Source organism: Fukomys damarensis, unplaced genomic scaffold (genome assembly GCF_012274545.1).
Source record: "Fukomys damarensis isolate Sample0158 unplaced genomic scaffold, DMR_v1.0_HiC HiC_scaffold_17, whole genome shotgun sequence".
NCBI classification, from domain to species: domain Eukaryota; kingdom Metazoa; phylum Chordata; class Mammalia; order Rodentia; family Bathyergidae; genus Fukomys; species Fukomys damarensis.
Genome location: NW_022900929.1, coordinates 26994905 through 27005342, shown reverse-complemented (window position 1 = coordinate 27005342; position 10438 = coordinate 26994905). Strand labels below are relative to the sequence as shown.

At 51.0% G+C, this 10438-nt stretch overlaps 1 protein-coding gene across 1 annotated transcript in view; it reads right to left on the bottom strand.

Moving 5' to 3' along the window:
* The window catches only part of Abca13 (ATP binding cassette subfamily A member 13), a 337625-nt gene that overhangs the window by 158477 nt on the left and 168710 nt on the right, over positions 1 to 10438 (bottom strand). Inside the window, exons 40-41 of the mRNA XM_010624894.2 lie at positions 7028 to 7224; positions 733 to 890 (exon numbers count right to left, since the gene is read on the bottom strand). Coding sequence (XP_010623196.1) covers positions 733 to 890; positions 7028 to 7224 — 355 coding nt within the window. The remainder of the gene's footprint in view (positions 1 to 732; positions 891 to 7027; positions 7225 to 10438) is intronic.

Below are 10438 nucleotides of genomic sequence, written 5' to 3'. Positions count from 1 at the left end.
CTCTCTCTCTCTCTCTCTCTCTCTCTCCCTCTGTCTCCCTGGCTCTTCCCTGTTCAGTTTCCCAGATGCCATGAAATAAGCAGCTTTGCTCCACTACAGCCTTCTATGATGTTTCTGCCCTGGAGCAGCCAACCATGGACTGAACCCTTTGAACCATGAGCCAAAATAAAACTTTCTTGAAGTTGTGTATTCCAGGTATTTTGGTTGCAGCAAGAAGATGCTGCCCAACACAGAGCTCAAAGACAGGTGCTTCGAGGCTCACCAAGGTTCAGACACAGCCATCCAGAGCTGGGAGGTGAGTCACGAACTCCTGAACAAATCCCACAGTTGCCATCGCCTGTTTCTGTGGATATGCGGCAATGACGACTGCAAATGTGACACAGGTGCAGCCTTCCAAGTTGTGGTCACTACTGCTCTAGTCCCTCATTACTCTGCCTGTCTTGTGGCAAAGTTGTGGCCTCCTAAAATGAGTACCGTCCAAAGGCCCAATGTTCCTAGAACACCATGTGCATAGTACTTTCTGGGAGCTGGCACTGACAAGTCATTCTGATGCCACACGCATTTTCTTCTGGAGTCAAAATGCACCATGGGATTCAAGGTCATGCCCTTGGCCCTGCGGAGGAAGTGCTTTGACATGGGGCCACTGTGGATGAGAGGCCCCCACTTGTCTGTTGGGTGGGAGAGAAAGGAGCTCCCTCCACAGTGAAACCGCAGGGCGGGTGAGCTCCGTACCTGCTTCGCCAGCGTCAAAATGAGCCCCTGGCCATATGCCTCCTTCAGGCAGACGGGAGGCCCACAGCACCTGAGCCGCCCCTGCTGGAGGATAGCCACGTGGTCGCTGAGCAGCTCTGCCTCGTCCAGGTGGTGGGTTGTGAAGATGATCGTGCGGCCTGGCGCAAACAAGCACAGGGAACATCAGGACCAACACCTGTCCTCCCTCACAGACTGAGTGGCTGCCACCAATCCTGTGTGTGTGCTAGCTGCTTTTTGAGACATGCTATGCAACCCACGCTGGCCTCCAACTCAACATCCTCCTACCTCAGCCTCTTGAGCACTGGGTTTGCAGGTGTGGGCCCCCAAACCAGGCTTTTATCATTGATTTTTATGTGGGAAAAACTGAAAGGGCACTGTGGGAAGACAGCCAAGGCCACTTTGCAAATTAAGAGGCCTCAGAATTCCTTCCTCTACAGCTTCCCCAAAGCTCCCTACTGCTGTTTTCATAAACCCTCCCTCCTTGTTCGTGGAGCAGAGCACACTACTGGGCCCTGGGGGTGAACAGCAGATGCAAAAGCCAAAGGCCCTGGGTTTGGCAACCTCCCTCTCTAGACGTGAAGGCAGGCAGGAGACCACGTAAGTACAGAGGAGACACAGACACATTCAGAGAGCAGGGCTGGACATCTGCGTCTTCTCCCACCAGGTGACTGTCACCTGTGTGCTCAAGGAGACACCTGCATTCTACAGAAGCACCACCTTGTGCGACAGCCCAAGCCCCATGTGAAGTGGAGAGAGACCTTACAGGAGCTTCGTAGGGGGCGTGGAGCGGAAGGGGAAGTAAAAACATCAAGATGGGGTATTTCCATGTACTGGTTCCCCAAGATGAACATAATTATGATGCATTTGGAACACACACTGACAAAACATGAGCTAAAAAATCGCTTGGAGCAAAAGAAGACACTGAGTAATATTTAGATTCATGCGCAATTAATAGATATTCAACTACTATCATTTTAATGCAATGCAAATATCATTAACACTTCTGAAACAAATTTGATGTGCACATTAAAACGCTGAGTGAAGCTTTTAAAAACAAAAGACCAGTGATGCAAATGGCCACGGGTATACAAGCGTGGCCCTCTGGCCAGGATCCTTTCATCTCCCCCACTAAAAAGGTGACAGCAGCCTCAAATCACCAGGGTGTGCTCAGGGTGTCAGCAGGGAGTGGAGCGGGAGACTTGAAACCAGGACCTCCCCAGGAGGACAGGGGTCCCTGAGCCCACAGCCCCAGCTACTCTGTGCAGAGAGGGTGTGAAACTCGTGGGTGTCCTCCTGAACTCCAGCACCTCGCTGGCTTTTATCACCTCTCCTTGGGCAGCAAAGGCCTCCGATCCACCTTAGGGGAGCAGAGGCCAGAGGAGCTAAAGGCCTCCGCACAGAGCTCACTTCGGTTGCGCACAGAGAAGACGGCGCAGCTCTCAGCCGTGCTCCCCACCTGTGTTGTCATCTGTGCTGTCGCGTCGATAAACATGGTGGGTCCTGACTGCAGAGGCAAATGGGCCGAGGGAGAAAGCTGAATGTGGTTTTAGCTCTACTCAATTATTTGTTTTTCATCAGTGGAGAAGGATTAAAATACTAGGACTCTCATTTGCTGTTTAAAAATCCATCCAGACAGAAAGTGTGAAGGGCAAACTCAAGCAGCAGGGACCGGCTCCTTGCTAGAGAGGAGTCAAGCACAGGACAGACATCTCTGCCTGTTAGTTCTCTGGTACTGAGAAAATCTGCTCAGTGCTCGCAGGTCGATACCTTCCCTGGAGCCACCGTGCCCTCAACATGATGTGGGAGAAGTCCAGAATCAACAGTCCACTCAATCTAGATTCCCCGAGTGGCAGGTAGGACAGCAGTTGCCAGAAATGTGAGGGCTGACGGGAGGAGTGGGGAGACAGTGGCCAAAGCCTCAGTTCCGCACGATGCAAATGTTCCGCAGTGTGAGATGCGGCAGCCTGCTGAGTGACTGCCGTTACTAATGTCGCGTGTCTTTGTGCATCCTGTACATGAGAGCTGCTGGGGAGTGGACCTGCAACATCCGTGGCACACAGGTAACAAAGGAGTTTTGAGGTGATGGAATAAAATTTTAATGACCTTAACTTGGTCACTCTGCAATGCTTACATGTATCACAACACCTTGCTGTACGGAATAAACATCAACAAGTTTCCTCCACTGACCACACCTTAACAGAGCTGGAACTGGAACACACACTCTGAAAGGGTTTGTGCTGAGGGCACAGATGTTCAGTCTGTGATGGTCTCAGGTGACATTATGGACAACTGCAGAACCACAAGGACAACGTCCTTACTCCACTCTCCCGGAGACTTGACTGTTTCTCTCCCTGATTCTGACAGCATAGCCTCCTCTCCTCCTGTTACGGTTTGTGTTTGGATGCTCCCCAAAGCCTCAGGCGGATGAGGTGGGACTTCCTTTTTCAAAGGTGGCTGAATCGGGAATGTCTGAGGCTAGGATGAAGGGCATGTGAGCAGTAAACCATGTGAGTGATTGGTTTGGCACTGCCCTCATCCTGGCAGTCTGGATGGGATAAAAGGGGCAGAAAGACACAGTTAGGGCCCCTTGTTGCTTTGGCTGTCTTCTGCCACCCTGCCTTGGAGGTAGAAAGATTATAGACTGAAATCTCTATAAACTATAAGCCAAATAAACCTTTCCCCACTTTAACTTTGGGTATCAGGTATTTTGTCTCAGCAAGGAGAGAAAAGTAACTAAGACAGAATTTGACTGGTGCTTGCAAGGGAATAGACTTAAAACAGGACACATACTTTACAGGATTATTTTATACTATTTACCCAAAAAGTCAAATGCTGAGGAGTACAAGAGCTCTGTCTACATACTGGAGACCTAAAGGATCCAGCTGTGGGCCTGGATCCCCAGCAGTGTCCGCATGAGCCCAGCGGAAGGCCCAGAGTCCACAGCAGTGTCTCACACTTGTCCATATAGAGAACCTGCACTGAAAAGGCCCAAGGCCAGTGGTGGAAACTAAAAAGTCTCCACCAGCAGCAGGGTGCAGGGTTTGTGCCACCGGGCTGAGGGATCCACAACGGAGCCAGGAAGCAATGCTCACGATGAAGATCAGAGCTCCCCTGATGAGAACAGCACCCACTCCCAGCGACAGCAAGGCCCCAAGCTTGGATGATGATGAGAACAGCCAAATTCACATCAGCAAAACCATCTACAGCCAGCTTCTAGAAAATCAGCAGCTCACCGTCTTCCCCTCCATTTCTCTTTTTATGCCCTTGGCAGCAATCCTCAGGGGATCCTCCATGCCTAGCCACACTGATTCTGTGCAGCTGGATGCTCCAAGCTGACCTTTAGTGAATCCTCCACACCTCCCTCCATTGTATCTCCTGGGGTCACCTTCACTTGCAGATTTTAATACTGAAGATGATGACCTGCCGTGGGTCTTGTTTGAGCTACGAGCTTTCACAGAGAGATGTTTATTTCTTGCAAACTCCTGGGACACAATGCGATTGTCTCCATTCCCAGATGAGAAAACCGAAGCTCAGAGGAGTCTGACCTTTCTCCAGGGTCACATAAGACACACACAGCAAGCCCAGAGTCTAGTCGTGGAATTTAGCTGTTGTGTCTGAATTTTCTCTGGCATCTTCTGCCTCTTTACTGGTCTTACTGTGAGAGGCCTGGAAGCACTGGCCCCAGGGCCTAGAGTTCCAAAGTGCACTCCACTAAACAGGAAATCCACAGGCAGAATCCCTGGCAGACGGAGCGCTCAGCACGCCCCTCATGGGACAGAAGTGTCTGTCTACTCGGAGGTGACACTGTCTCTTCGCTGTCTCAGATCTGTCTCTCAGAGCTGCGTCCATAACCCTGAAGGTCCGAAGTGTCAGGTAGAAGTGGCTATACGTTCCCATGTTTTGAGACAGTACTGCCCATCTAATCCACTTATACTTCAACCAGCGCAGGGACAGGTCCAAGAAGAGCCCTCCGAAGACAGCCTCCTTGCTAACCAACAAATGACACTAAGACGATAATATCTCACTTGTAACAATTTGGAGAAAGCGCTCTTTTTCTCTGATGTGCACTGTCTCTGGATTTCTGTCCAAAACAAGATTTATGCTGATTCCTCAAATGTTCTGACAACTAAACCTGTAAGAATACACCTCTAATTTTTAAAATAAACAAGAGAGGTGGACTCGCCGCCTTTATTTCACAAGATGATCCACAGAAACAGAAGTCATGGGATCTGTTTGTCTATCTCATCCGTCTTCTTTACAGCAGGGTCTAACACAAATTAGTCTCTTCTCAAAATGTACGCAGTTCCTCTCTGTGGCAGTCTGTGTCTTGCACTATTTCCTGTTTCCTCATTTCTGTGCCTTCTATGCCTCTCCGTGAAGAGCATGAGGGTAAGTGGCGAGGAGGCTTGGGGTGGGTGGATGCTTGGGGAGATCATGATCAGCCCCTCTGCTGTCTGGGTGACGATGGAGCCCAGGCGGTCCATCCTCTCCCCTCTTAGCATCTTCAGCATGGCTAGGGAGCCCCAGGTTCGCTCAGGAGCAGAGTATCCACTGACTCCCCTGGTCTCAGGTCCTTGTTGTCAAAAATCCCTGGCCTCCAGCCGCCCAGTGCCAAGCTCCTTCTGCATTGCAGCCTCCACGCTCCCCTCCATGCGGAGCCCAGGGCCGGAAGCAGGCAGGAAACCCCCTGGCTCCCAGCAGTCTGCCCAGCCTCAGGAACTGTGACATGGCCGTAGCAGGGCCAAGGACCCAGTGCCACCCGCAAGACCCACACTTTCTCCTGCACCTGCCCAGCCCAAGCCAGAGCCAGAATAGAGCAAAACACCACACGTGCTTGCTCCATTTTCCCATAGCTTCTCTGTCCTCTCCTTGTGTGACTCCTCTAGAATGGAGACAGAGAGAACAGGACTGTTCCTGCAGTGCCCTCTGTCCTATCCTTCCCTTTTCTTGCCCCAGCCTGAGGTAGGTCGGCTCTCGGGGACCCACAGGACCCTGTCCTCTATGAGACTGACACTGAGCCCTCAGGCTCAGCCCTCTGTCTGCTTAAAACGGGACAGCCTTCCCATTCTTTCAGTTTGCTTTTCTTCAGGAACAAATCCTTATCTAGCCCCAGGAAAGTAGTCAGGAGAAAGCCTTAGGCTGGAAAAGAGGAAACAAAAAGCAAAACAGCATTTTGTAAGATTCTGTATTCATCTTGTCTCTGAAGCACCTACATTTGTTTACCAGCACCAAGATGTTTCAGGACCACCCAGGTTTCTTTGCAAAGGAAAATATTTCTAACAGTCCCTATGGCAGCACTTCTGTGCCATCTGGATAGAAGAAAGAGTCCGAAGCCAGAAGCCAGTAAGCACCCGTCTAATGCCCCTGACTGGAAATGAGCAACAATGGAAAGGAGAAATATGGACCTGCTAAGCCAGAGACCTCCATTCTCCTCTGGGATCAGGGAATTTTCTCTACAGCTGTGAGCACATCACACACACACACACACACACACACACACACACACACACACACACACAGCTCTGTGACTTAGTTTCTCCATCTGGACAAGCAGTTGCTATGGTTTGGATCCTCACTGTCCACAAAGGCCCATCTGCTAAAGGCTCCATCACCAGCCTGTGGTGCCGGTGTAAGGGGTGGACGCCTTAGGAGATGACACTAAGTGGAAGCAAGTTAGGTCATGGGAGGGTGTGCCCTTGAGGAGGATGTCAGGAGGAACCCAGCCCTTCACTGTCTCTCTCCTTGCTTCCTGGCCACCCTGGTGTCAGCATTCTGCTTCTCCATATGTTCCCACCATGATGTAGTGAGGCACTACAGGCCCAAACAACAGGCCAAACCGACCATGGTCTGAAACCTCTGAACCCAGGAGCCCAATAACCTTTCTTCCTTATCGGTTACTCCCCGGGGTATTTTGTCACAGTGGCAGAAAGCGAACTAACACAGGAAGGTCTGTCCCGGATGACCTCTGAAGGCTTTCTCTAATGATGAGTGTTTCCAGAGTGGGATGCAGTATGCGACAAACACAGCTTCAGTGAAGTCATGCATGGTGATGTTCACTGACCGTGTTGTTGCTAATACTGAGTTCAAAGGTCAAGTACAAAGTGAACGATGCTGAAGTTACAGAGGCACAGTCTAATGACTGTGTCACTCTCAGTTTTTGTGAAGGCTGCACTTGTTCTGCAAATGACAGAGAGTTGTTAGGGTGTGACTTGGTTCTTCACACCCCCGTACCTCAACATCCTGGGACAGAAATAGAGCAAAGCCCAGCTCCTACCTTCCCGGTACTTGAGCAGAATGTCCCAGAGGCTGCGGCGGGAGCAAGGATCCACCCCACTGCTGGGCTCATCCAGGACCACAGTCTTCGACTGGCCCAGGAAAGCAACAGCAATGGACAGCTTCCTCCTTGTGCCTCCAGACAGGGCCCGGGTTTGTTTGTGCTGGTGCTGAATGAGCCCCGTGTCCTCAAGAGTTCTGAAATAATAAAAAAGCCCTCAGTCTTCTCCCTGAATACCTGAAGGCTTTGATGTGAATTTCACTTCATGCATGAAAGTTACGGTGGTCAAAACCCACATAAGCCACAAGTACATCGGAGGGGCTTAGGGTGAACTCTACAGAGGTGTCGCAGACTTGGAGCAGCCAGCCCTGCCAGACGTGCAACAGATTAAGGTGATGTGGGCTGGCAGCGCCTGCCTGGTACAGCACTGGGAGGTGCTCTGGTCTGCCCCTCCCTCGGGAGGCACGAGCTCTGGGCTATGCACACTGCTGATAGGGAGGGACCTGTGTCCCCACGGGGCAGGACGGAGCACAGTGTCAGAAGAATCCAAGCCCCAGCACTCACCAGGGAAGGCCTTGAGCTCTCTGGCCCACCATGTGCATAATCTGTACCACCACAACTTCCTGAGTAGTCCGGAAGTTCTGCGGCAGGATACAGGCAAAGCACAAATCACCAGTTGCCACGAAAGCCAGAGTACGCATTCTGTTCTCAGGGACCTTTCAGTCTTGAGTGTTCCAGATGCCGGGCTCCTATCGGAACACTGCCCTGTGTGAAGCCCCGCCCTCCTCCTCCGCTCTCACTCGCTGTCCCCTCTTCACTCCAGCTGGCCCTGTTGACTCCCTGTGAATGAGTAGCCCACCGTTGTGGAAGACCCCATGTTTCTCAGACACCTTACCCTGACCTCTCGTGCCCTATGGTCCGCTCCCCAGGGGCCCCAGGCCTGCGTGACTCCCAAGAGCCCAGAGCTGAAGGGCTCTTCCCAGTCAGGCAGCCACAGAGCAACATCAGCTGTATGCCTACAACAGCTCTTACAGCCAAGCTTCACAAACAGCCAAGTCCTGGAACATTCCAGAATTCTAAGCAGAGACTTGAAGGAGACCCAAGGACTCACTTGCCTGGTGACCGTGTAAATTTTTCATGTGCACTTCATTATTCACACACTTTCCATCCTGACCCCAAAAGAGCTTCACCCAGCTTTTTGGAGTCCAGTTTTCAGCCCATAGCACAAGTCTCTAAGTATGCTTTCTGCTGCTTTGGCTCCAACCTAAGTTCCCAGCACTAAAGCATGCCCTGCTTTTCAAGTGCTCCTGTAACCCAGAGGTTAAAATGGGCCTCTAAACTTTAGGCTACTTAATGAAGAGAATTTTCTCCAAGCTTCTTCAAGTAGAAAGTGTTACCTGCTACCACTCCCAGCCCAGAGGCCCAGAAGCAGTCAGAGCTTCCACCCCTCAGGGCCAAAGCTTATGTGAATCTGCAGCTACTCCCTGGCTTTTGTTTTACCCCTGCTGTGAGCTGTTGTTTCTGTGGTTCACAGGAGACTAAGCTGGCTGACCTCTTGATCTGGCCAAACTGTGAATAAGCTCACTTTCCCATCTGCTCAGGTATCTCCCCTATCTGGTTGGGAGTGGATGAGCAAAGGCAGCACCCCAGATATCCAGGGCCCAGACCGGGCATCAGTGAGTCCAGCCAGGACGGTGTCATGGCCGACAGTGTCCCACTGACACAAGGAAGATGAAGAATGCTGGGCTGCATCAAGCACTGCCTCGGCCTCACCATCTCCCAGCACTGCCCACTGGATGCTCCACACAGCAGATGCGAATCTGCTAACCCTGAGCCAGACACACCGCAGAGAAGACAGACAAGCAGACAAGTTGGCAAATTCATCTATTCTCAAACATGGGTGTTCTGATCTTATTTGCAGGTGAGACCAACCCCCTCCTCTGTCTAGCACCACTCTGGCGGCCTAGACTGCCTGCTGGGTAGCCTCACTGTGCAGCCTCACTGCAAACCTGGCCAGCCTGAAAGTCGGGCTCCCCTTCTAGGCCTGGCTTCGTGATTCAGCAGTGCTTTAGGCCCGCACCACTTTGTCTCTCCCTGTGTGGTCTGTCCCAGCACCTTCACCCAGACAGTGCAACACACAGTGTAAGCAAATCATATGATTTCACCTTAAGGCTGAATGTACTTGTCATTCATTCAGGCAGAAGGAGTAAGGATGGATCTGGTTCACTCATGAGAATTTTATAAACTCTCACAGACTGCACATGGGGACATGCAGGTGCTAGTGCGAGAGCATGCTCCTGGGGGGTGGGGGGAGCAGCAACTTAGCCTGAGCCCTTCTCCAGCAGACCTGGGCCCTGCGGAGAGATCAGGAGTCTGTAACCAAGTAGAGCACAAGGAGGTAAATACTGCAGAAACAGCAGACAGCGCCAGAGGGCGCTGACGAGACAGACAGTCATTGGTCTTGGGCAAGTCCAACTCCAAACAGGATCTTCTCAGGTCGCAGTGCAGTGCAATGCGCTTATGGATTTAAAGAATGTCTCGTATTCACCTCATAAATTCTCTCCACAGAAGGAATCCCAGTCAGTTCACTATTTTTTAATTTTAGCAACAATCCTGGATGATCATAATTAACGTTGATTAGACACGTGCCATGTATCAGGTACTATTCTTAGTGCTTTGTATGTGTGAATGACCATAATTCACACAACCTCCTGAGAAGGGTCTTTCCACTCTGAGAACACATGTTATTTGGGACAACCAAGATGCAGAGATTACACTCTGGGGCTGGACTCAGAAGCCAAGACGTGCCTTCACCAGCACCATGCGCCGTCAGACATACCTGTTCACTGCCTCTCCTCCCACCTGCCAGAGTGGACTGGCAGTTGCCGAGGACAGAGCAGTCACCTTGTTCCGTCTGCCTCCCAGAACAGACCATACATCCATGAATGCGACACCCACCAATCCCAAGGAGGGTCAGGGCCTTGACTTGTTTCCATGGAAGGGTGCCTTGCTAAGGCTCTGCGCTACTGAGCTGTGGTCTGGGGAGAGCAAAACAACGTCCGGGGACCCGTTCCGAGAGGAGATCCTACAAAACCCGCTCCTCTCCTTTCTGCTGTTTTACAGTCAGGATTCAAATGCTTGGATTGCACTTTAATGAACAAAATGGTGCGTAAACGCGGGCCAAATGGTTTTACCCTACAACTCTTTCTTTCATTTTAAGGTCTAGGATTAGGTAGGAGCTAGTACTGTTCTAGTTATGGATCTGTAACATGCCAAAAAAAAATAATCTTTGTGCATTTAAATTTTCCATATTCCTTTTCCAAAGGACGGGAAAACTCTACTGGAAGAATTTTGCTACGCAATGGGAAATGGGGAATACTTTTCTCAGATAAAGTCCCAACTGTGAGTCCT